The sequence below is a fragment of the Protopterus annectens genome, chromosome 1.part2, assembly GCF_019279795.1.
Source record: "Protopterus annectens isolate FY-2018-M chromosome 1.part2, PAN1.0, whole genome shotgun sequence".
Taxonomy (NCBI): Eukaryota; Metazoa; Chordata; order Ceratodontiformes; family Protopteridae; genus Protopterus; species Protopterus annectens.
In genome coordinates this window covers 972,551,769-972,579,160 of record NC_056727.1, presented here as the reverse complement: position 1 = coordinate 972,579,160, position 27,392 = coordinate 972,551,769, and the positions used below count along the sequence as shown (strand labels likewise).

Below are 27,392 nucleotides of genomic sequence, written 5' to 3'. Positions count from 1 at the left end.
AGAGGAAGGCTATTTCAAAATGGATAGCCCATTGCATTCATTTCTGCTATAAGCACCATGGAAACCCTACCCTACAGGGGATAAGATCACATTCCACCAGGGCTGCATCTACCTCTACAGCCTTTCTCAGAGTAGTCCCTACCAGGGACATCCTAGAAGCTGCTACCTTGAGCTCTGTACATACCTTCACCAAGCATTACCACATGCCTATTTTTTTCTAAATCCAGAGCTGGTTTTGCCACTGCAGTCTTGCAGGGCTTAATAGCTGGCCCTAATGCCCTCTAACTTCCTCCTTCCTTCCTTAGCTTTGTGAATCAACCCAAATGTGATGACTGCAACAGTGAAACAAGAAGAACATAGTACAGTTGTGTACACTTACCATAAATGTAGATGTTTGAGTGTATTCACTGTTGCAGTCCTGGTTACCCTCCCTCCAGCCCCCAACTTTTCTTGGCTCTGCCTTTCCTTCTTGTTTGATGTATTTAATTTTTCTGGTGTATTTGCTTTTTTGTTGGAGGTGTAACATAACATATAATTGCTTCCCATTGTGGGGGCGCCTGACATCTGGGGCAAGAAAAACTGATGTAATGGCATTGGCTGCATGTTTTATACCCCTGATGACCTGATGTCATGAAAGAAGAGACAGCATCTGACACAGGAATCCAAGACTCTGGTATTCAGGCTGGCTGAGGGCTATCTGCAGGCAGATGACCCAAATGTGATGACTGCAACAGTGAATACACTCAAACATCTACATTTATGGTAAGTGTAAACAACTGTACTTTCCAAACCCCAGTGCCAGGCAGACACCACATTAGGAAGTGCATAGAATAGCTTCTAAACATCTTTGCAAGTAGTCATGAGGAATCAAAATCAGTTTCTTACTCTTCTGCAGTGTCTCTATAGGCTATGTTGCAAGACTGAGCAGCACAGGCATCTGCAGACAAGAAGTGCCACTCATTGCTTTCCCCCATACATCTGAATCTCTTACAACATTCAGTTTATGATGCTGTGTAGGGTTTTGAATTGTTTGCAGTGGCTCAGCCATGTGACCAAAGGACCTGGATCCCACAGCAGAAAACACCATATATACAGATGGATATAATGTTTAAAGTGGATTTCCTTACTTTTGCAAAGTCTGATCTTAGGAAGGAATAACGCTCATTTCTCTTCAGCCCACAGTGAACAGTCTTGCTCAAGGTGCTGTCCTGTTTTCCCTGATGGTAATTACCTCTGTGGCCACCAAAGTATTGAAAACACCTTCTCCCTTAAAGAATACTATCCAATGTGGACTGTACTATGAGAGTGAACATGGGTATCACACTGCCATGATATTCGTTGAGCTCACTCAAACTTTATTTCCTCTTCTTAGAGATCTCTCCATTTAACCAGAAACGTCTTTACAACAGTGAGGCAGCCTCAACCATCCTTTGTCTTTAGACCTCCATTTATCTTTATACCTTTGTGGCAAGTATGGCCCTATGCTCAAACAGCCTTTCTTCCACATAATTTAACAGAGCCTGAAAATCCAGACCTTTAAACATAGCTCTTTGTTCTTATTGTTAACAGACTGAATAATACCCAGTTGCTCATTTAAAATAGAATCTACCTCTTGCAACATCTTATTTCATTCAATATATTCCTCAACTGCATGCTTCACTTGCTGAATGTCTTGTACTTTAGCATGCAGAAAAATGTCTCCTCCATTGTTCTGATCCTGGAATGTCATTTCTTCCATCTGTTGAGCTATTTCAGCTGGATTCTTCATAGGGTTATTACAAAGGCCACCCCTTTGCCCTGGTAAAGAGTGTATTGCTTTCTGCAGACAACTGGGAATTACCTATCCATAAAAAAGGAGTTTAAGAATCTGTGATATCTTGCTGTAATCAGAGCCTTCAAAAGTTAGTTTAGAGGGGAACAAGTGGCAAGGATATTCATGCAATGAAAGTAGTAATGCTGCAGGTGTTGTACTGGACAATAGTATTAAAAGGGAGAGACAAGTCAACATGGCTAAGTTTTCAGTTTATTGACCAGCCTATTAATCCATCCTTACCTATGGCCACAAAGTTTGGTAAACAACTGAAAATATGAAATTGAAGTATAATTGGTGGAAATAAGTTTCTTTCCCAAGTTTGCTGTGACAAATGAGAAAGTCAGCAGTTTTGGAAAAATGAAGAATACATCAGCTAATCCTCCAGGCTGACATGAGGTTATTGAATTGGTTTGGATACCTAGTAAGGGTACCCCTGGATGCCCTCTCTGATAGGTGTTCTGGGCATGGTTCATTGGGATGAGGCACTGGGGGGTAAGGATGGGATTTGCCATAGCGACTACCTGTCTTTCAGCTTGTCTGGAAACATCTGGGGATCCAACGGGATGAGCAGGAGAGTGTTCCTGTAGAAAGGGAAGTCTGATCTACCCAGCTGTGCTTGCCATCAATATGACAGGTTATTTAGAAAATGAATGGATAAATTTGTTGTAATCCCTAAAAACAAATGTTCATATAGGCCCTTCCTGAATGTTACAGATTTATCAGGGGATGAAGTTCATGTGATACGCATTCCTTCCTTAATTTCACTTATTTGATTGTACTCCACATGAAAGATGCTTATTTACAAAAACATATCCACATGTCTTCAAACAAGGTGAGGCAGCATTATTAATGAAGCTCTCTCTTTTAATCTAGCCACAGCACCAAGGAGATTTACAGAGTGCATGACACCAGCCTTTGCTGTCTGTGTATACTCTCACTCAGAGGACTGTTTCTTTTTGTAGAGTTACAAAAAAACCCTTTACTATACAATTGAAGACTAGATTTGTTCAAAATAAATACATAAATAAGGACGACAATGGACTAGACAGTCTCATCTTATCCAATGTCAGAATCTTAGTGTTTTGGGTGTAGTTGTAAACAGAATGCAACACAAGATTTTTCTCCCTAGGGCACTTAACAAGGAGATAGCTACATTCATGACAAAATTCAAGTAGACAAGCCCAAGTACAGTGAGCCAGTACCTCACAGATCTGATATACATCACACCTTACAAAATCTGAGCACCACATGCAAGACTTCATATGAAAAGAAACAGTGGGCTCCAACAGTCGTGTAGGATGTCTTTTTTTCAAATCCTGTCTATTACAACCACCACTGTTCCAGAATTAGAATGAAACAAATCTGTGCTATAGGCTGCTTATCATACCACCCTATCTCACTGAGGTTGTAAAGGTAGATGCTTCAGTTTATGCCCGAGGGCTTAGTTTCTGGTGATTAACTCTAAAGCCTTTCTTAATGTTGCAATGACAGGTCAGGTCAAGTCCATACAGTGAAAACAGCAGTAATACAGTACCTAAAACAACAAGAAGGTACACATTCCTATGAACTTTGCAATCTGTCTTGAAGGATCTAGAAACAGTCACTTCAAAATCAAATAGTTTTGCAAGCATTTCATATCTTTGTTCATTACATCATAGCATGTCCTAAAATGTATGCCAAAATAAAGAAAACTGGTATACATTTTCAGACATTGGCCAATACTAAAAATACACGTCAGTTTCTCATTATGATTTGCAAGTGGCAGGACTTCTGGTTTCTTTAAACTTTCCATAACTAAATTTGACAAAAATGTAACATACAGGATCAAGGTAGTGACATCTTCCATGTTTTAAGTTTTAGGGAAGTCAGATCGGGATGCATAACCTCTCCCTTTCATTACATAAGAAGGGAAGGTCTTGGCAGTGCAAGACTTGAGATCTCATCTACAATAGCAGTAATGTCCAAAGTCTCATCTGCTAGTGGAAGCTAGTAAGATCAGTTATGCTTGATTTATTTTGCTGTTAGGACTTTTGTGCCAGATTAGAGAATTCAGCTGCAAGACCCTGTTCTCATATGATGAAGATGATGTCTGTGTTAGTTTTCCTTTGGAGACCACATGCAAAAGTTTGTCATGTAAACAATTGTCCTACGAAGAAAACAGATTTGTGTTTCCCCTGACCTTCCATACTGAAACATGAGAAGCAGAGTCAAGTTAATTCTCTATGTACCTCAAGAGTTGATTTATTTTATCCTAGTGATTCATGTAGCAGCCTTGTTGTCTTGCATGCGCTGATCTTCCTTGATTGCTTTATTAATAACAGTTAAATTTAAAAGGTACTCTTCACCTAGACATACCTTCTATCTATGCAAGTTGTGCTCAAGAAGCTTGCTTTAGAGTCATCTGTGCCAGTAAATTCTGCTTGGCAATCCTGGTTTCTGAAAGGAGTTACTCCAGCTTCAACATTAAAAGTACAGGTTTTAATATCTTCTAGCTATGTATGGTATTTCATCCCAATGGAAGTCTTTAACCTCTGTGCCCCTACTATTTTACATTCATCATTAAATTAAGCAGTAGAATTCCCAGTATTTTTCTCAAAACAAAAAATAAATGAAGGGATGATTACATACCCTAGATATGGGGCAACCACATAGATACTACCTGAGAAGAACTGTACCATATTGAAAAGTGTTTTTCAATTTTTGTGGTAACAGAACCCTACAGAAGTTTTCATTCTGTGCATTTTATGTGTTATGACCATGTCATTTTATATTAAAGATAACTTCTGTGTCTTTTTTCTCTCTGCACCTGACTGACAACTGTCACCTTTCTTATAATCAGCCAGACCCATCTTTTGCTTCTGGAGTAGCAGCCATCAGAGGATTTTGTCACACAGCCCTATCCCCTCTCCTTGTCTACTGTATGCACACTGACAGATGTGAGTGCATGTAATACCTTGCTCTGAGAGCATGCACATGACTTATGAAGGCTATCTCATATGTTGCTTGTAAGATGCCTTTTCTCCAGTAGGCCTCTGTAGTGCAATGAGATGGACTGCCACTCACCTCCAGGATGGGGGAGCCAGCAATCAGTGCTCACTCTCACGTCTTTCTGTCTGGCTTCTTCAGTGCCCATGATGCTAACTGAGCTTGGATCATCTGACTCACAGCGTTGTATGCCTCTATGCTATGAACCCAGGAATTATCATGTCTTTGATACCTATTTCAGCTTGATTATGACTCAGTGATTTAGTGCAGTTTGTGGCATACTGGACATGTACCAGTCAGCTAAGTCGGAACCCAGGAGAGGCACTTCACAGAAAGTTTTAACCTGCATTTATTTTCAATTGACTGTCACCTTTTTATGTGAAGAAGTACACCTTTACTTTTCTTTGGAGCCTTCCCTACCATATATGTCTGATTACCAGGTCACATCCTCAAAAGACAACTTCAAGTATATAGTAAGTGTCTCTTAATAAAAATTAATAAAAGAACAACAGTAATGGCTAAGTTTTTCTCATTTCACGCATGACAAGTTAACCATATATTATGACCTTAAAGAAGAGTACAGTTCACTTTGTGGATCCATACTGTACACAAAGACTGTTACAAACAAATTAGACATGAAAATATAGGAGAATGCTGACCGTGAAATGGAAAATATTTATATGAATGGCAATAAGTAACAGTAAATGAGTCATTAGGAAATAACATTTCTCCCTAAGCTGCATTTAATACCTGTACAGTTTTTACCAAGGCCAAGTGATATTTTCTTCCTGCATTTAAAACCTGCAGTTTTTAGAGTGAAGACAATACACTGCTTGTTTACAACATCTATATCTTGATGCTTTATATTCAGAAGTAAATGGTTATTTTTACAAACCATGTATCTGATCGTGTGCCATATTCATTTCATGACTGGGTTAACATAAACTAAAGGTGAGTATGTGTTTTTGCCCTTTCAGTAAATTTATTCTGAAGGAATATGTACATGTTCTTCTCCAAATTGTAATCTGTAGGAGATATGTAAAAATATGGATATGAATATTGTTTCATGTGAGGTATGAAAAGATGATATAATCCACATTAATACCAGAATTAATAAAACATAATTTAGCAATGAACAGTAACTTTTTGTTTAATCTACTGGCATTGATTTCCACAATTTTTAAGTGCAAATAGAAAGCAAGTGCATGTTTAACTCAACAGTTCTTCTGAAATTTAGCAAAATGTGTATATGGCAGTGCAAACAGAGTACTATAAAATTGCTTATAACTTCAAAACCAGTTGCCATCAATTTTAAGTCTCCTGACCTCACACTATTTTAGGAAATGCTTTAAGATTTGCATGCAATTCCAGGTCAATGTAAAAAAGCAAGCAAACATTAGATGATGATGAATCAACAGACTAGTGTTGTTTATTTATTCATTTTCACTTTGTTGACTGGGTTAGTCCCACCCACTTGGCCAGTGGCCTCTTTTCAGGTGAGTGCTGAGGTGGTATTCATAATGATTAGGGAGAAACTTTGTCAGGGCACTGGGGAAATTCCCATGCTCTTTTCAGTAAGTGCCATGGAATCTCGTACATCCACCTGATCTGCCACTTCAGGCAAATGGGGCCTCAGTTTAACATCTCATTGGAAGGATAGCACACTCAGGAGTGCAGCACCCCCTTAGACTGCATTGCAGTGTCAGTGCCGGAAAAATGAATACACCAGTCTGTTGTTGAAATAGAACCAACAGCCTTCTGCACCAAAGACATGCATGCTATCCATTGAGCTATGTTTGTTACTTGTTTCTTGAACTAAGATCAGTGAGGTAAAATTTCCATCTACAGTCTTTTACTGCTGTGATGTATAGTAAATAGAAAGTTGTGGTTAAACTCCCTATTATACACTAGTGAAACATAGGGCTGTGATGAAACATCTGTCATATGTTAGTGAAACCCTGGGGTTCCTTGGAACCCCATTTGAAATCACTAATTTAGGTGAAACAGTAGTTTATTTTGTTCATGCTATACATATTTTTAAACATGTTATTCTTGTCATAAAATAGACTCATGGTTGTAATAAGAGATATAAAAGTCTCCTTGAAAATACAGTGTAGGCCCTACTTCCAGTTGATAAACATAAGCCAACTAGTGGCTATGTAGTATTCACATGATGTGTTAGTATAATATTTTAGTTTGTGTACTTGCCAGTTATTGCCATTCATTTTTATATTGTAGTCTTAGCTTAATTAGTGCTGGGGGGAACCTCACCTTCACCCTGGCTCCCCAAATTTTATATCTGTTTATAAAGTACATTGGAGGGTAGTGCACAATAGAAGATTAGAGTGTCCTTCAGACTATAATCCATCTTGAGGTCTGTGATGGAAATATGCTTAATAGCTGCTGTTAAAGAATAAAAGGACAGAAATCAGCTGTGTTGTAGACAAGAGGAGAGAAAACTGCATATATTGGCATATGATTTCAAATTTGGTGTATATATCTCATCTTAGAAGGTAAGATATCAAACTATCTCTGCGGGGACAGAAACCACTAAAGATGTAAATCAGGTTAGAGAACATGGCATATACTGATGTTTATCACAACATAGAATTACGTAGCTTTATGAACTGATTTCCTCTTGGCAAGATCCAAAACTGTACCCTTATGTACAGTCAGAATCCATGAAAAATGTAATAAAATTTGTGTTGCATGGTCAGTAACTCCTCCTCAATTTTCTTGGGAGAAATAGCTGCACACAGAGGCTTCCTGACTATAAGGCATACATAGTAAGAATGGCCAGTATCAGTTCTGTAGTTACCTGATGGAAAGAATGCAAAATGAAAGAAAAGAAAGCTGACAGTGTCTTTGTATGGGGGTGCTAATATCAGATCAGGGAACCTAATACTGTAAATAGCAATAATAGATTTGATTTTCCTATAGAATATGAAAGCCTCTAACTTAGTTATGAAAGTGGTCTCATGGTCTGACTACCTTCTTGTCTGCTTTAGACTGGAACTACCCCATTTTTACTTTTACTAATCACTAACTTAGGGAGATACATTTTGCAAGTCATGTTACATCCAGTATCTTTTCTATCACACTTCTTCAGTTTCAGTCTAAGGGTGGTGATGGTTCTGTTGATGACTTGGTCAACACAACAACAGGCCATTATCTTCTGCCCTTGCTATACTAGTCCCAAGTTGTGTTTGCCCTTTCTCCATCATGTGGCATCAGTCATGGTTTGAACATAAAATCTGCGTCCTGCATCTTCAAGGGGGCAATATGGCTGGTCTGTGGCGCAACAGACTTAATGCAGACAAATACCATGCTTTGTTCAAAATTGAGCTCACTTATAAGAAGGCAGCCTATCTGTTCAAGTAGCTGCTAGCAGTGACTAACTGGATGAGAGGATGCGCAGCCCAGATTGCTTTGACAACTATAGAACTTCAACTCCCTCATAATATGGACTGGCTGCTTGTTATTCTTTTTTTGGCAAGCTTGCTGTCAGGTCAGCTCTTCCTCATTCCGTCCCCATGGGATATACAGTTGAATTGTGTGTAGCTTTTTCTTCCACTTGGATGGTGGTTGATATTCCTGATTATAATGAACTCGACAGTGATCTTAAGTTTACTCCCAGTGACTTGCAGCCTGGATCCTTTCCCCTTGATTTAAGACAACTTTGAAATCTTCAGCTCAGTAATTTTTTTACATCATGGTTTTATCACAAAGGATTTTTTTTTTATTTTTTTCATTTAGCCTTAAAGAAGACTTTAGTGACCCCATATTTAAAAATCCATCAATCAACCCTAATGGCCTTGTAAGTACTACCTGTTCTCTAACTTTTCACTTCTTTGCAAGATTATTGAGAATGTTGTGTTTGTGCAACTTGAGTCTTACCTCACTATTATTGAGGTCATGAATCCATATCAGTCAGGGTTTTATACTTGCCATAGTAGAAAGATGACCCTCATTTGGGTAGTCAGTGATATCCTGACTAGAGACCGTGGTACTGTTCAGTAATGGCCCTCCTGGATCTTTCAGCTGTATTCCACACTGTTAATCATGCCATCTTTATTGAGTATTTAAAATCATACTGTGACCTCTCTTCAGTGGTCAAGGAGTGTTTTTTCTCCCATCCCTCTGGCAGTATACAGAAGGTGTGATTTGGTATTTATACCGCTTCCCCATACTCTATTTTGGAGTGCCACAAGGCTTGATTTTGGGCTGTCATCACTGTGATGTGTATCTTTAGGAGATCTTATAAGGGGGGAGAGGTTTAGGATACCACTGCTATGCTGATGACACCCTACTGTTACTTTTCCTTTCCCTCCAAAAATGTGTAACCCTTGTTGAAGACCTTGAGGCCATTCACTAGTTGACATGCTTCAAACTGGTCGAAACTGAACACTTACAAATTTGAATCCATAGCTATTCATGCTACCCAGAGAGAGAGAGTCCTATGCTCCCTCACTACCTAATTGCATCTTTTATGAAGGAAATAAGCCTGAGTTTATCAAAAGGTATGCAATCTAGAAGTGATCCTGGACTGTCAGCTGGCACTGTTATTAAAACGTCCTGTTTACACCAGTGGAATATTTCCATGATTAAACAGCTATTGCCTCAAGATGACCTCTTGGTCATTGTTTATGCCCTGGTCTTCATTGACTTGACTATTGCAATGCCCTCTACCTGGGACTGTCTGACTCTAAGAGTGGTCACTTATGGATGATGCATAACTATGCAGTCAGGCTACCTATTGGTGCAGACATCACATTACTCCTGTCTTGCACAATCTGCACTGGCTTCCTGTTTGATTTCACATTATTTTTAAAATATTGGTGTTAGTCTGTTTGTCCATACATGATTTGGGTCTCTCTTATTTGAGGAGGCCCATGGTACCATATTCACCTTCCTAGGTCTTGTATTCAGCCTCCCTTGGCCTGCTGATATTTCCATAGAATGGAAGGGCAGAAGATAGGGTCATTTTTCAAATATAACAACATAACACAGACATCAGTAATGACAGGCAAACCACACTATCCCAGGAGTGTGCGCGCACAAAGATGCACACATGCCCTCCACACACACATAAATAAATGAGCTTGGGAAGGTATTTATTAAGTGATGCGGGAGAAAAATTGACACCAGAAGTAATAGCTGTATATTAACTGCCTACTTCATTGTCTGTCTCACTGCATTGTTTTACAATACCAGGCATTATGGATTAAACTGTGTTATTCAGCCTTGAGGATTAATAAAAGTAGCCAAAACCACTGATGTGTGTTACTGTAAAGGAACAAACTACCATTGGTGGTAGAGAGTTTGTGAGACCTCATATTTACCTTAGATATTCTGAAGATCATTGCTGTCACTTACATTTAAGGGCAACCAGTGGGCACTTCTCTAACTATCTGCTGTGTCTAACATACACCGATACATTTAAGCTACCTGTAGTGCCTGCTTTTCCAAGACCAGCTAATACACACTTAAGGTTGTCACTGCAGAAGGAATGATCAGGATAGTTACGGACTCTTGTCAGTCAAGGCTGCTTTGACAAATATGTCCTACCATCCACACACTTATTTATAATAATTTTTATATGCTGTCATGACATTTTTGTACCACCTCTATTCTTAGCAATTGCCACTTTCTGGGTAAACTGAGCTTAGCTACTGACAGCAAGTGTAGAGAGTGTAACTAACATCAGACTGTCTCCATGGTGAATCCACTTTTCCCAAAACTTACTTGACTCATTAAACTGCATTCTTCCTGGTTTATGATATGTTCCTTTCTTCATTTGTTATCTAAAGATAGTACACTGAGATTTTACAGTCTGTGCTTGTGAGCAATCCTGTCTTCTCTCAGTCTTCCACCCTATTTTTTTAATTTTGGTCACATGATTCAACCTTTAAGCACTCTTTGATACAAGAAAAGATGCAGCATCTGTATTAAAGGAGAAAGACTATATTATGATAGTGTATGGCTTTAAATTCTGGCTGGTTGTTGGTGTACTCTCTAGTTGAAGCCACTGTCTTTGTGTACCTTGGGGAGAGAGTTTTTGCAGTATCTGTCTGTCCCCTTCCTTTCATTCAAGTGCAAGCAATCACTCAAATTTAGGAAATGATCATTTTGGAGGCTTTCCATGTTTTTAATGTGACTTTGTTTTGTGCAATAGTCTGCATACAGACAGAAATCTGATTTTAGAAACAGTGACGCCCCTTGTTTTTATCATTTGAAATAATTTTCTGAACACATTTATTTAGTATTTCTTCTTAATGTATTATGATTGTTGTAATTCCAGGACAGAGGAGATGATCAGTGCTCAAAACACCCAGCTCTGAATAAGGAGTTCACAGGTTCCTACTACGTAAGCAGTAATATGTGCATATATCAGCCTGTTCATCGTTATGTAAGTAAGATGCTTTTTATGGCTGTGCCAGGGGAAAAAATCTATAAAATCTGAATTAAATATTATCATAGAGATATTTATATTAGCCTGGGTTGAGACAGAATATATACTAGCAGTAAGGTTCTGCAACAATTCTTTTCAGTTCAGAATGATTTAAGCATATGAGGGTACCAGTAAGAGTGAAAGGGAAGGTCTACAAGAGTGTAGTGAGACCAGCTGTGTTGTATGGGTTGGAGACAGTGGCATTGACAAAAAGCAGGAGTCAGAGCTGGACGTGGCAGAGTTAAAGATGTTACGCCAGAAGTCTAAACCTCAAGATGCACGCACTCAAAGCTCTCCTCAGCATGGAAAGCATCGATGTCTGTGTAGTGACAGAAACCTGGTTCAAGGCTCCTGAGAGCACCCCAGCACTACCAGGTTATACCTCATACCATGCTTTTCGGCCCCAAAACTTGGACTGAACCACAAAAGGAGGGGGGAGTATCCATATTCATCAAAGATACCCACATCTCCAGGTTGGTGGCACTGCACGAAGCATCAGAGACCATCCATGTGCAACTAACAGTGGGTAAAACTGCCTTTCAGTTTATAGCCTGCTACAGGCCACCCTCCCAAACTCAGGAACCCCACTCGGCTTTCCTGAGAACACTGGAAAATATGAAGGTCTCTCCAAACACCATTATATTGGGAGACTTCAACTACCCAAACATAGACTGGGAGCATTACTCAAGCCCCAATACCCTAGCCCAAAGGTTCCTAGAATTTATAAACTCAAATGCTATGGAACAACTAGTCACCACTCCCACAAGAGGGGAAAACATACTGGACCTTATCATCACCAGCATGGGGACTCTATGCTCCATACCAGAGGTATACCCCTCACTGGTAAGATCGGACCATAAATTAATCTCACTGGATGTCCACATCCCGACCCCACCCCCAGCCCAGAAAACCACAGTGAAAAACTTCTCTAAAGCGAATTTCTCACTCCTCAAAACCGAGGTGGAATCCTTCAAACCGCCCGGGCCAGTGGAAACTACGTTCCAAACTGCAGAATCCTTTATAACAGCATTCTATGGACACCTCCAGGAATGCATGGATCATGCAATCCCAAATAAAACCAAGACCCAATCCCCCAAAGGCAGGTGTCCTGTCTGGTGGACCCCAGCCATAAATAAACTATACAACAGAAGGAGGAAGCTACTACATGATAGAGCAAAATCCCTAAAAGGGAAGGCATCTCTGATCAGTATTAGCAAAAAACTACGGTCCCTCATAAAATCATCTAAGGCCAGCTTTGAGAGAAAAATTGCACAGGACACTAAAGATAATCACAAGGCTTTCTTTAGTTATGTTAGGAACCTGGGTGGTAACTCCCTGGTATGCTCAGAGTTAGTTCAAAATGACAAAAAATACACTGAACCCACAGACATTGCCAACATCCTGGCTGACAGGTTCAGTGCAAACTTCTTCCCCCCTCCCCCCCAAAAGAGCAAATATCTATCCCAACTGAGTGCTGCCCCCCTGAAATCTCAGATGCTCAGGTAAGAGCCACCCTCTCCAAAGCAAAAAACACAGCATCAATGGGAGCAGACGGTGTCCCGGGCTGCGTCCTACATGAACCCCAACATAAAGCTACTGTTCAATCTCAGCCTTACTACAGGATATGTACCCAAAGAATGACGTACAGCAACAGTGGTCTCTTTCCGCAAAGGTGGTGCCTCAACGGACCCTGGAAACTACCGCCCCATAAGCCTGACTAGCCTGGTCTGCAAAGCTATGGAGAGGATCATCATGGAACTCATAAATAAAGATATTGGGGACCTACAGACACTGGATCCTACCCAATTCGGCTTTGTTAATGGCAGATCCTGCCTTTTGAACCTGGTCGATTTCTTTGAAACCGTCACGAAGGCCATTGACGAGGGGAAAGTGGTCCACACAGCCTACCTGGACCTCGCAAAAGCCTTCGATACAATACCCCACTCGGGCATCATAGATAAGCTCTCCAGCTTAAATATATACCCTTATGTCATAAGATGGGTTGCAAACTAGCTCAAGGACAGAACCCACATGGTCAGAATTGCTGGAGCCATGTCAGACTCCAAACCAGTCACAAGCGGCGTCCCACAAGGCTCAGTCCTGGGACCTCTCTTGTTCGGTATATATTTTTTGGAGGTACAGGCCAACACGGGAGGACTATGGCTGACCAAGTTCTCAGGTGACTGCAAACTGGGTGCCATAATCGACTCTCCAGCTGACACAAGCATCCTCCAAAAGGGTCTTATTGAGACAGATAACTGGTGCCAGAGCCATGGCCTCAAGCTAAACGCCGAAAAGTGTATAGTCATCCCCTTTGGCAAAAACAAAGTGCCCACAAATTAACACATAGGTGGAAATCCATTAAGTACAGAAGTAATTAGGGACCTGGGGACCCAAGTTGATAGCAATCTTTCCTTTGACAACCCCGTGGCCAAAATGGTTAGAAAAACCTTCTATATAGCCCACCTTATCATGAAGGGATTCACATCTAGATCAAGGGAGGTCATTGTGCCCATTTACTCATCCCTCATCAGGCCCATAATTGAATACAATGCCCCATTTGGGATGTACCTTACCCGACACCTGCAGCAGCTAGAAAGACCCCAAAAGCACCTCACCAAGAGGATCAAGGGGCTCAAACAGATGCCATATGCTGCTCGGTTAAAGAAACTCCAGCTCTACTCAGTTGCATACCTCCTACTTAGAGGCGATCTATGCCTGACATATAAAGCCATGTCCAACCCAGAATTAATGGACATGCTTCACCTCAGAAAATACAAATCCCTTCGAGCTATGCGCTCGAGGGACTTGAACCTCAGCACAGAAATAAATAGGACATGCTGGAGGGACAGATTCATAACCCAGATGCTCCCTTCACTCTGGAATAGAATCCCAGTCCACGTTAGGCAGAGTCCCTCACTGACTCTCTTCAAGAAGAATCTTGATGAGTGGATGGGAGATCGTAGGTTTACCCCGGGGATCACTTCTGTGTCACTGCTAGACAGAGGCACTGTAAACTAACCTTGAAAAAGGGCATAGTAAAACTCATTTAAATTGGGTGGGTGAAAGCCAAACACACTCTGGCTAGGCTTATAAATGCCCTAGGGCAGATAGCCTAGTATGAACCTAAGATTTGCACTGGGTGTGACGAGGGTGGACAGGATTAGGAATAATTATATTAGAGGGTCAGCGCAGGTTAGACGGTTTACAGACAAAGCCAGACAGGCAAAATTGTGTTGGTTTGGACATGTGCTGAGGAGGGATGCTGGGTATATTGGGAAAAGGATGCTAAGGATGGAGCTACCAGGTAAGAGGAAAAGAGGAAGGCCTAAGATAAGGTTTATGGATGTGGTGAGAGAGGACATGCAGGTGGTCGGTGTGACAGAGCAAGATGCAGAAGACAAGAAGAAATGAAAACAGATGATCTGCTGTGGTGACCCCTAATGGGAACAGCTGAAAGAAAAAGAATAAGATGACAGCTTAGTCTTTTATTTCAGATTTTGGCAATTGGGTAAAGCTCACCGAAGCACGCTGAGTAAGTCTCTGGCTATGTAATATTAGGGGGAAGCTGGACAAGGAATATACAGCTTTTTGAGAAAGGCAGATATATGATATGCAGCACAAGGCCATGATACCACATTTAATGGATGTGCAGTCTCATTTCACCTGTGTTGGTGCCAGTGCAGTCTCATTACACCTGTGTTGGTGCCAGTGCAGTCTCATTACACTTGTGTTGGTGCCAGTGCAGTCTCATTTCACCTGTGTTGGTGCCAGTGCAGTCTCATTACACCTGTGTTGGTGCCAGTGCAGTCTCATTACACCTGTGTTGGTGCCAGTGCAGTCTCATGTCACCTGTGTTGGTGCCAGTGCAGTCTCATTACACTTGTGTTGGTGCCAGTGCAGTCTCATTTCACCTGTGTTGGTGCCAGTGCAGTCTCATTACACCTGTGTTGGTGCCAGTGCAGTCTCATTACACCTGTGTTGGTGCCAGTGCAGTCTCATTTCACCTGTGTTGGTGCCAGTGCAGTCTCATTACACCTGTGTTGGTGCCAGTGCAGTCTCATTACACCTGTGTTGGTGCCAGTGCAGTCTCATTTCACCTGTGTTGGTGCCAGTGCAGTCTCATTACACTTGTGTTGGTGCCAGTGCAGTCTCATTTCACCTGTGTTGGTGCCAGTGCAGTCTCATTACACCTGTGTTGGTGCCAGTGCAGTCTCATTACACCTGTGTTGGTGCCAGTGCAGTCTCATTTCACCTGTGTTGGTGCCAGTGCAGTCTCATTTCACCTGTGTTGGTGCCAGTGCAGTCTCATTTCACCTGTGTTGGTGCCAGTGCAGTCTCATTACACCTGTGTTGGTGCCAGTGCAGTCTCATTACACCTGTGTTGGTGCCAGTGCAGTCTCATTACACCTGTGTTGGTGCCAGTGCAGTCTCATTACACCTGTGTCGGTGCCTAGTTTTACCTTGCTAGTTTCATTACTGCCTGGGCTCCATAATCTGCTACTGCAGTGCAGTTTGCTGGCATGGGCAAATGTGGAAGGAATAAAAGTGCAAAACAAGTAGTGATGTTATCTTGCAAATATAACATCTGATGTCAGTTCATTTATTAAGAATGTAAACAAGGCAAGGAAAGGTATAATCATGCAACTAATTTCTGAATAGAACCAATGGTAATCGGTTTCCTCTGAAATCTGTATTTTTTGAAAGAAGCTGTCAGTAGCAGCAAAATTCATTAGCTATATTTATTTTTGCTTGCTAACTAGGTTGGTGAGCTAATCTGAGTACCTTTCTGAGCCATTATACGTGTTCAGAGTAGAGGTGCAAACAGGTACATGTTAAACTTTCAAGCATAAATTACTTGGTACAAGTCAAGAAAATTAAAAAAAAAAAAATATATATATATATATATATATATATATATATATATATATATATATATATCAAAGATACCTACTGGGCCAAACAAGAAAGGGGCTAAATGACCATTTGTATAGCTGGGTGAGGTGGCTTAAGTGAAAAAACAGAACAGATTCTACATGTTTCTCATTTGCTTCTGCATTTTATTCCATAGTTCAAATGAGTGCTTGATATCAAATATAACTGATAAAGCAACAGTGAATCAAGAGGAGACCGACTTTTATCTTGTTATGAGTCAGTGGCTGTATTTCCGGGCCTTACCTTACTGCGTAGAAGTCCACCGCTCTGCGGTTCATGTTCAGGTGTACTACATTCAGAGGTGTTCTTGGTTTTGTCTTTGTTATTATTTGGTTCGTTGTCTTTGATGATATCATACTGCCTGCAGAAAAGGGCAATCACACCTAGAAAAGAAAAGGATGAATGCAGGTTTGTTGCATCTCTCATTCAGAATAACACACATTATTTATAGCAGTTCTGCAGTATGGAATCCCAGCATGCTGTTAAATGTGTTCCTTATGATTTGACCCTTTTTTGTCTTGCACCTTGTTTTCTGAAACTAGATTACAATTTCTGTCTTCCTCCGCCTCCTCCTGTTCTCTGGCACTACCAAGTTTCAATTATCTGGTATTTGTCGGTGTTGTCACTAAATTTGCCTTTAGTTATTTCTGAACTCTTTTGACCAGTCAGATTAATAATTTACTTAAATTTTTACTTTTCATTTTCATATAGTTGTAAAAATGTCACTCCCCTTAAATATATGGTTTAGACTTCCAGCCATACTGTATACAAGATATACTGGGCCATTGGTTCATAGATAGGCACACATGATGCAAGAATAGGAAACTGCCTGTTCTTAAATTCCATGTTGGTGATTCTGACACATTTTGTGCATAGATTTGCAGTAGTTAGTACCAGCTGACTTAATCTCTACATCTACCATGGGATTCAGAAGGAGTTGGTGTGAGTCTTAAGACTTTAAGTGATTAGCTACCGCTTTGAAGTACCACTTTCCTATTCAGAGACAAGCCCATCACAGTAATTTTGCACAATAGGAAGAATCTGTGCACTGAGCTGTCCTGCTATTTTATATATATATATTACAGTGAGACATTCTGGGGGTGAGGCTCATGCTAAAGTGCACAGCCCTGGAAATATCCACTGGAAGCAATTTATACTACCATAGAATTCAGAGAATTGCTTAACTGTGTAAGCAAGCATGGCTGCTCATGATAACAAGGCCAAATTTCTGCATTTCCCTATTATAGTCAGTGGAAGTGATCATGTATCAGTTACATTTAGGAAGGTTCAGTAGAGACATAGTGGTGTGTGTATGTGGTAGTGTGTGTGCGTCTCTGCAGGAGCATGAATGGTGTTGAAAGAATGTATATGTCTGCATGAGTGGTCACATTATGCGAGGTTAGGTAGAGATTCAAAAGTGTAAGGATGCATGTGTGTTTGTGCCTGTGTGTTTGAGTGAGGGTGCACATCATGTTAAGTGGATGTCTGTGTGGATAAATGGGTGTATGTGTCTGTGAGTGCATTCAAGTAAAGTGGGTTGTCATTTTGAGTGTGTGTGTGTGTGTGTGTGTGTGTGTGTCTGTCTGTGAGTGTGTTCAAATTATGGAAGGTTGTTTTGAGTGAATGTCTGTAAATGGGTTCATGGGTTCATAACGATTACTAGGCTAATAGCACAAGAGCCTTTGCAAGCCTAGCCAATAATACCCAGGATATGACAATATTATATCTTAATTGCCCAGATATGGGGATGGGGTAGTATCGGGGTAGTATCAGAGTAGTGGGTCTTTGGGTATTGGAGCCTTGAGTCATTTTACAGACTGCCTCTGTCCATAAGGGACATGGGCAGTACCCCAGGAGTGAATTTATGGTTCCCCATCCATTTATCCAAATTCTTTTTGAAGAGAGTGAAGGACATGCTTTATTTTACAAGGATGGGAAGTTTATTCCATAGATGAGGTAGCCTTTGAGATACATATCTGTCTCTCCAACAAGTTCTGTTAGGGTCATGGAACATGTTACTCATGTATAATTTTTCTTGCGAATATGTAACATTTTCATCAGAGCTGGATCAGAGAATACCTTGCATGTCATGCATAAGCCCCCTCTCAGTAAATGATAGATGGAGTAAAGGGATAGGGCCTTTAGTCAGTCTGCATAAGATGTGTCTTACACTTTGTATTTATTTAGTGAGGAAACTCCGGCACTGCTCCAGTTAGTGTAAGTGTGTGGTTAGGTATGTGCAGAAGGGAGCATTATACTTGATTATTGAACTGATGATAGTACAGTGGTACTATGACTTCCTTTGATCTTGATACCATGCCTTTACTTGTAAGTTGTGCCACAGAGGAATTTTCTCACTACTGTAGCTATCTGGTGGTCAAAGTTTAGGTTACTATCTGTGTTCCTAGGTCCCTCACCACTTTAGGGCTGTGCTATCAGTCTTATGATTTGCAGGGATATCTGATTTACCAAAGGGTTTGATTATGTATTTTTTAGCATTTATCTCAGACCATGGTCTTGGCATCAGTCATTTTGTTTTTCAGGCCTGTTTGTAGGATGCCAGCATCATTTGCAAAGTCAGTGATTGCTCCCAGCTTACAGTCATCAGTGAACTCAGTGAGCCAAAGGCCTTCACTTCAGAGAAGTATATACTAAACAGGAGAGGCCTAACACTGAGCCCCATGGGACACCACTACTAACCAGAGTGGATTCACCTATTCGGATATGTGTCCTGTCAGTGAGCAAGTTGCCCATCCATCTGACGGTGTAGTGGTTTATGCCTAACTCAGTAAGTTTATCTGTGATCCCCAAGTGGGGGATTGTGTCAAAAGCTTTGGCCAAATATCGATAAGCAGTGTGTACTATTTTACCTTCTTCCATGGCCCTTATGACTTTCTGAAAGAAGTCCACCAGATTGAGCAGGCATGACCTCCCTTTGACAAAGCTAAATTGTGTCTGGTCCAGTTTTTGGAGAGTTCCCATGTCGTTATTGATCAGGTTCATGATAATTCTCTCCATGGCCTTGCAGATGGGACTGGTCAGGGGTCTGTAGTTCCCTCGGTCAGTTGATGGGCACCCCCTTGTGCAGAGGGATGACTGTTGCAGTCCTCCATTCCTCTGGAAATAAGCCCATTCTGAGGCTGTGGTTAAAGAGGGTTTCTAGTGGCCCTGATAGATTATGTTTTAAGCTATTTAAGAAGCATCCTGGAATGTTGTCGGGACCCATGGGGGAAGTGTTTTTGGCTTTAGTGAAAGCAGAGAGGGCCTCTTCCCTCATAATGACTGATATATATAGGGATGGTTGCGGGTATCTCTTCAGGTGTAGTAGGCGGTAATGGGGGCAGACGTTTGAACTGAACCTGTTGACCAGTAGGTTTGCTATAGTTTCAAGCTGGTTGTAAGTGTTGCCATTCATAATTAACTTGGCAAATTTCTGAGTGTTTCCCCTGAGGTTACAAACATTTTTTTTAAAAAAGCCTTATGGCTATCTTTCACCTGGGAGGCTGTCTTTTATAGTTTGCTTTGGCAGATTTGACTAGCTCCCTGATTTGTTTGTTTATACTAGTAAATATCACTTTGCACTGATTTGCCTATTCCTTCTTGGATTTGGAAAGGATTTTTTTCTTTTTGTTGAATAGCCTACTTATGCAGGGGTCCACCAGTAATCATAGGTTTGACTCAGACAGATACTGCCTCCTCTATGCAGCTATGAATGTGGTTGTACAGTGCTTTGGGGTACAGCTCAGAAAATGCCTCAGCTTCATCCAGGTTCGGAGAGCTTGGAAGTTTAATAAACTGTCACTTAGTGAGTGTGTTTGAGTAAGGAGGGTTGTCATGTTGTGTGTGTTTGTGAGGGGGGGGGTAAATGGGTGAGTATGTCTGGCAGTGCTTTTGAGTAAAGAGGGTTGTCCTGTTGAGTGAACGTCTGTGTGTGTAAGTGGGGATGTGTGTGTGTGTGTGTGTGTGTGTGTAGATATATATATATATATATATATATATATATATATATATATATATATATATATATATATATATATATAAATGTCGGTATGTGTGTGCGTCTGGGAAGGTGACTGAATGGGATGCCTCTGCCAAAGGATGCATAGTTCATCAGTGATGATTACCACTGAAAAGTGCTGTTTAGCATTGGTGGCAATTACAGATGATTCATAGACATGCAAATTAGCCAATAGTGATTTTGTCCTCATTGCAGCTAAACATATCCCTGAATCGCATTTTACATGGCCACATAAACTGTACCTCCCTAAGAGAGGTAGTTTAGATAGATGCAGCACTTGTCTCTGAATCCCAGGGATTGTTGTATATATTAACACTACTATATGCCCCTTGCATGTCCAAAACCGAAAACAGCAGTAAAATGCCATTATGTTCATTCTAACTCCCCATCTTTGCTGTTTTCTGAACTTGTTTATGAATAGATTGCCACAAGTATAATTGTATGTCCATCGACAAAATGAATTGTATATTTACTTTTCATATTCTGCTATCTGTACCTTACTGACTAGTTTATTACAAATGCAAGCTGTTTCATTATCAACTGTATTATTTCCCAATGTTTTACTACAGGTAGTCCCACCTTACATTACTTCATAAAACTGTTGTTCAATTAAGTCTGCATATAACTGTATTCACAGAACTGACAGCAATTGCATTGGACTGTAGTAAAACATTGCTTTTCTTTGCTTGTTTTCTGATTGTAACTCCTGCCCTGAGCCTAAAATGGATCCATTGGGATCAGTATACTACCCTGGTAAACAGATTTTAAATAAGTAAATAATAAGTGTACTGATAGCTGCCAACAAGATTTAATTTATTTGTTTATCAGGGTAGAGCACTGTTCAGATGATGAGCATTCACACACACAGCCTGGGTTGCATAGTCCAACACAGAAAGAACAAAACTGAGCAGTTAGCCATTAAAGATACACATTAAGAATGTAGCAAATGTATAGTATGTGTACACATTCAACAAAAATTACGAAGTCGGCAATCATTGGAATGCAGAACAAATTTCACAGTCAGTGGTACACAGAACAAAGTAAGTGCTGTTGCATTGAAAAAATAGAAAAAATATATATATATGTGTGTATATATATATATATATATATATATATATATGTATATATAGTCTTGGAGTTGCTTAAGTATTTACAGATATGCACAAAGGTTTAATCTTTGATCAGAGTGATGAGAATTAGAGTGGGTGTTGCTGTTGGAGGGGATGTTGAAAACTAGGGCATTTAGCAGGGTGGCATTATGTGCTGTACATTAACTGCAGCAGTACTTAAGTCTGAGGGGGTTGTTAGCACTAGTGTGGCAGCAAGGTAGTACTGTATTCCTTACATTATTATAGTGCTGTACTGAATGGGGTGTATTCACATCATTACAAGGCAAATCAGAGTCCCTCTGTGTTCCTACATTTTATAATATAGCAGCAGCAGCACTTGGGAGAATGTTGACAGTACTGGAGCGCACAGCATGGCTGTCCTGTGTGGTCTACAGTTACATAGTGCATTAAATGCTTTCAGGAGGCCATAGTTATAGACAGGGTGCACAATACAGCAGCACTGAGCTCATTGTTCTCCAACCACAAAATAGCAGTGTGTCCTATATGTGCATCAGGAAAGACAGTATTATGAATGGGACAGATAGTAGCACTGTTTACACTGAAACATAACTGCCAGGTAAGGGGCAGTAACGTGTATCTAACGTGTATACTGTGATACATGACCACAGCCTTACACAGATGTGCATATAGAGGGGGTGTCAGTATGTGGTGTGAATAACTGGGGCTATGCAGTTAGCATACAGGAACATGCAGCTTAGTTGAGAAACCTACTGAACTGTATTCAACAACTTAACTTTCTATTGAAAACTACAGTAAATACTGTATTACATATTCCCACATATAAACTGATCATTTGTATCTCATCTGTGCTGTTTGCTGTGCTAGTACCATGACGGGTCTACTTCTAAATTTCTAACTGTAAAAATGTCAACTTTCTTATGGTCGAGACCATAAGATCAGCATTTTAGAAGTTCAAAATTTAAAAAAAAAAAAAAAAATTATGTTTCTGCAAAGTGGCAAGTCCCCATGCACCCCCTGCTAATTAAATATACCACCTCCGCGATTGCACTACACCACGATTGCACTACAGCAAGGGAAAACGGTAAATATACCATCTCATACTTTACAGCAATCTCCATTTAAACAGTTCGAACTTTCAAAACGTCGATCTTCTGATCTCAATCATAAGAAAGTTGATGTTCTCAAAGTAGAAAATTTAGAAGTAGACCCACCATAACATAGTATGGAGTTGTGTCACACTAAAGTGACCAGCTGGGATGTAGGGCTTCAGCTGGATATGCTGCAGCATTCATGCTCACACTGCTTTCATTGTGGTTTACAGCAGTTGCATAGGCAGCATCATCAGTTCATTTGTTTCGAATGTGCCTCCAAAACTGCCTGGTAAGCACCCTGCTGGGTATTCATTCTCATATTATATCCAATATTGTAAATTGTTTAGTGCTTGGCTCTTAGAATCAGATGACTGGTATGCATTTAGGGTTATGTCCACCCTAGTAAGCAACAAGAAAGTATTTGCAGAAGCACCAAAGCCCAATGAACTTCTTCTTTTAAACTCTTGAACTGGAATAAAATACCTCTCCGTTGTAAGCAAACGATCCTTTATTGTGAACCAACAAATAGAAATGCACGACAAGTTAATCACTTCTTAGTAGTAAAATCCAAAGAAAAAACAAAAAGTAAATCAACCGCTTTCACCCGTTCCTATGACGGGCTTTTTCAAGATGAACTACCTAAAGTTCTTTGTGTGCTTAAATACAGTGTTAGTAAAACAATTAGTCAATTAAAAGAATTGTAACAATCCAATTAAGTCATTTGCTAAACAGAACTTCATTTCTGTTTAAAGAAGAAACACATTTATAGAAATTTGATTCCAATACATTTTCGTCAGGAAGTTATTTAAAATACTTTCATCATATTGATTTCTGTTCACTGTTATTTGTACGTATGAATTATTCATATCATATGAAAAAATATGCGAAAACTAACATCTATTTTTTCATTTACTGTGAAGGCTCTTCTGCGCTTGCTTGTGCTTTTATAAAAGGTTTTCTTGTGTAAGCAACTCCGCTGCCATGCTATCCACAGCGGACATAGTTGAGCCGAAAAAAATAAATAATAAGTTTTGTGCAGATCAAGGAACAATTAGTCTTTCTTTTGCAATTTCTTTGTGTTATTTCCCATTATTTCAAATACTCTGTTAATAAACTGAGTGCAACCATTTCTACGGTAGTAGTGTATATTGCCTTGCACACGCGATCGCAAAACCACTAAATGTTTGTTCGTGCCTACTGAAACCATAAGAAGAATAGAAAATGTTTATAAATATTAATATATTAAACTAATGATTGTTGATCCTTAAAATTTTCATCACTAAATTTTAATAAAAATAAGTTGAAGCCTTAAAATAAAAATTCTTATGAAATTGGACAATTTATTGTTCATCTTGCCAGGAAGAAGGTTATTCAATTCTAGTGTATATAATTAATGCTTCGGTACTACAGTGTTGTTTTGGCAGTAAGCAACCTTTACTCTGAGAAATCAATTAATACTTGTACAATAAATTCTAAAAATATCAATTAAATATAATAAAATATATTAATAAATACGTAAGTAAATATTATTATTATATTACATACTCTATAATTAATAAATATTAAATATCTGTTAATTACCTAATAAATATATCAAAAATAAACTTATACTAAGAGTCACCATAAGCATTAAAGATGTTAACTATAGATGTTATCTACCATAAAAATATGTTGTCAATTAATTGTTATTTTATTTAAAATTGATTAGGAATTAGTCAGTGGTTTTAAAAATTAATAAATAAAATAATAAATGAAATAAAATATAATATAATAAATAAATTCAAATCAATTGTGAGAGTATAATCGTAGTTACTAAAAACTTGTTAGTACAAAAATCTTTGTCTTTAAATGCATCTGGCATATTGGTTAAAAAACTTTAGCCCCCCTAATGAACATACACTGTTATGTTAAAATTAGGTAGAACCTCATCTAAAAAATCAATATATAAATTGAATACAAGAGTACTCTTAAAACCTTTTATTTTAACTAAAAGATTTTTAGAATAATAAATTATACATGGTTGTTCCCTATCAAAACTCAATAAAAAATTATTTAAAATGTTATGAGTTTTTTATTATAATTTTGCCCTTCTTAATTTAAGGAGGCTGGAAATACTAATAGCTTCATTAAGTCCTGGGGGTTTTGATGCATTTAGTCTAAGTTGCCAATTTAATTCTTTAAATTCAATAGTAGCTTCGAACTTTCAAAACGTCGATCTTCTGATCTCAATCATAAGAAAGTTGATGTTCTCAAAGTAGAAAATTTAGAAGTAGACCCACCATAACATAGTATGGAGTTGTGTCACACTAAAGTGACCAGCTGGGATGTAGGGCTTCAGCTGGATATGCTGCAGCATTCATGCTCACACTGCTTTCATTGTGGTTTACAGCAGTTGTATAGGCAGCATCATCAGTCCATTCGTTTCGAATGTGCCTCCAAAACTGCCTGGTAAGCACCCTGCTGGGTATTCATTCTCATATTATATCCAATATTGTAAATTGTTTAGTGCTTGGCTCTTAGAATCAGATGACTGGTATGCATTTAGGGTTATGTCCACCCTAGAAAACATTTAATAAGTGTGCATGAGACAGACAGATTCCTTATAAAGATTCGTACTTGGTGTGCATTTTGCTTGGGACCAGAACATGCCTTCACCAAGTGTAGTATTTTCTTTAATTTCAACAGAAAATTAAGGCAAAGAGCATTCTCTCCAAAGCTGTTTGGAAAAGAAAAGGCTTGAAACCTTGTTTCACGTGGTCACTATATCCTCTAGCATGTCAGTGAATGTATTGCATGCCTGACCGAAGAAGAAAAATGCCATTGAAGAGCTCCCAAAATGTAAGTAACAAAGAGGGAACAGGGAATGCTACTTTATCCCCTGATAGTCCTACTATGTTAAAGGGCATTGGGCCAAGATAGGCAGTTTTTTGCTGTCCAAGACCAGGTATTTGTAGTATCCAAGTTCATCTGCTTTGCCCTTCAAGAGCATGCTACACTGTTGGCACCTAGCATAATGTCTATAGCCAAGAATATGTCATAATTGATTGGTCTGAAGGCTTCTCCACAGGCAGATGACTGACACCTGTTTTGATATCAGTGAGGGAGAGGACAGTGCTGACTCACTTCTGGTTCATGAGGATATCCCTGTTTGAAATGTGGAGGTCAATGATTCCTGTCCCAAACAGCACAGACAGTCACACCTTCCACGATATCCTGTATGCCCAAGCATTTTGTTCCTTGCCCCTGGCTGTACCTCAGACAATAAGCACATCCTTGTTCTTCCCTTTCCAGTCTCCCTTCCAGGACTGGATCATGTTGACCCAGGACTTCATACATTTTATTCAGATTCTGCAACCTTATTTGGACCAGCAGTTGGTGTTGGACATCCCCTCTAATAAAAAGAAAACGGAACTCTTCCAAACTAGAGAGTCCTTTGATTCTGAGGAGGGCCTGACTTGCACTTCATAGATATTTTCCCATCTGGGTTATGATACTGCTTTTCTAACATAGGATGTCTCATTTGGAACTGCTTGATCTAGGATGAATTATCACCTCAAATGGAAGGTAGAAGAGATCTCTGGTGCCTGGAAATGCTGTTTTTTTATCTTCTGGGTGCTGGGCATTCCAGATCCAGTTGACATTTCTCTGGGCTTACAGCTTTACAAGATGCCTTTCTAGCTGCAGCCATGGAGCTAGACTTCTAACCTCCTTCCCCTGGGAAGCCTAATTGCTGTGATATGGTCCAGGATTCACACAAGTACCTGTATAAAAATCCTATAGCAAGTTAAACTGTGGTGTCATTAGATCCAGAAAAAGGAACAACATTTGGTTACAGCCCCTAATGCAGTTCCCAGTGATTGAGAGCAGAATATTAAACACATTTGTTAAGAAAGTTTATAGAGCAGATAGTCTCAAGGATTGTCAGCTGGCATACTCACATGATAAAGTATAAGATAAACTGTTTAGTCATTTGATGAATGCAGGGGTGGTTACTGACACTGCTGAGAGGGCAGAGCTCTTAGAAGTGAACTAGTTAGCATCACAGTTTGAAAAACATGACATTAAACATAATTGTGATACTGTAAATGGAGCATTCAGGACTGCTGCTATAGGTCAGTGATTTAAAGACATGCCTGGCTGAGGATTCTGTCACTGCCAGAAAATGGCAGAGGACTGCCCAAATAGCTTTGGGGAGGATGTTCTTTGCCTTAATATCGTCATAAAATGCTGCACTTGACAAAGTACTTATTTCCCCCTTATTGAAGGGGTTGCTCCTTGTACCCCTAAAATGGAGACATGCAAAAAAAAAAAAAACTGGAGAAGAGGAGGAATGATTTTTAACAGTTGTACAGTTGAACAACTTTTTTACGCCCATTCCACATTATGACAAAATTATCTTTCAAAGAGGTTTGTTTTTACCATCACCACCAGGAAAAGGTAAAGGAGGTGAAATGGAAAAAGAGCACATGATGATACTGTGCTGCTCTACCCCACCCCTACCAAACTCCTGCTACAGTTCGTAGGGACCCCAATTCTTCCTCGCCAAAAATGAAGATGACAGAAAGGAGTGCAGCTGGCATTATTCTGTGATCAATGGATATAATATTACTCAAGACAGATGAGTCTTTTAGGCAGAAACACAAGGCTAATGGCTTCACTTTCAAACAAAATCAGAGTTTTCATGGATTCAACCATGTCTGAAAGAACAGAGACATAACTCACCCCCCACACCTTAATAGAACTACTACTACAGGAGTCATAAAGAGAGTGCCAAATGATCATTGGAGGCCCAAACTAGTTTTTTCAAGGTTAAACAAATTTCTAAGGATTTCATATACAAAATGTTAACTCTGCAGGCCCTCCAACCCAGATGTCCTTCATGGATGCATCTGCAGTCATAACAAATGGGTTGTCCTGTCGTCAAGCAGCCCTTCGGTCGGCCGGATTCCAAAGTCCGGGTCCGGCTTCGGCTGATGTCGCACTTCACCCGACGTCATCTCTGCTGGTC

At 39.8% G+C, this 27,392-nt stretch overlaps 1 protein-coding gene across 1 annotated transcript in view; it reads right to left on the bottom strand.

The window, feature by feature from the left end:
- FNDC5 (fibronectin type III domain containing 5) overlaps positions 1-27,392 on the bottom strand; it is a 1,974,149-nt gene that overhangs the window by 103,642 nt on the left and 1,843,115 nt on the right. The window contains exon 5 of the mRNA XM_044059931.1: positions 16,428-16,567. Within this exon, the coding sequence (XP_043915866.1) occupies positions 16,428-16,567 (140 nt within the window). The remainder of the gene's footprint in view (positions 1-16,427; positions 16,568-27,392) is intronic.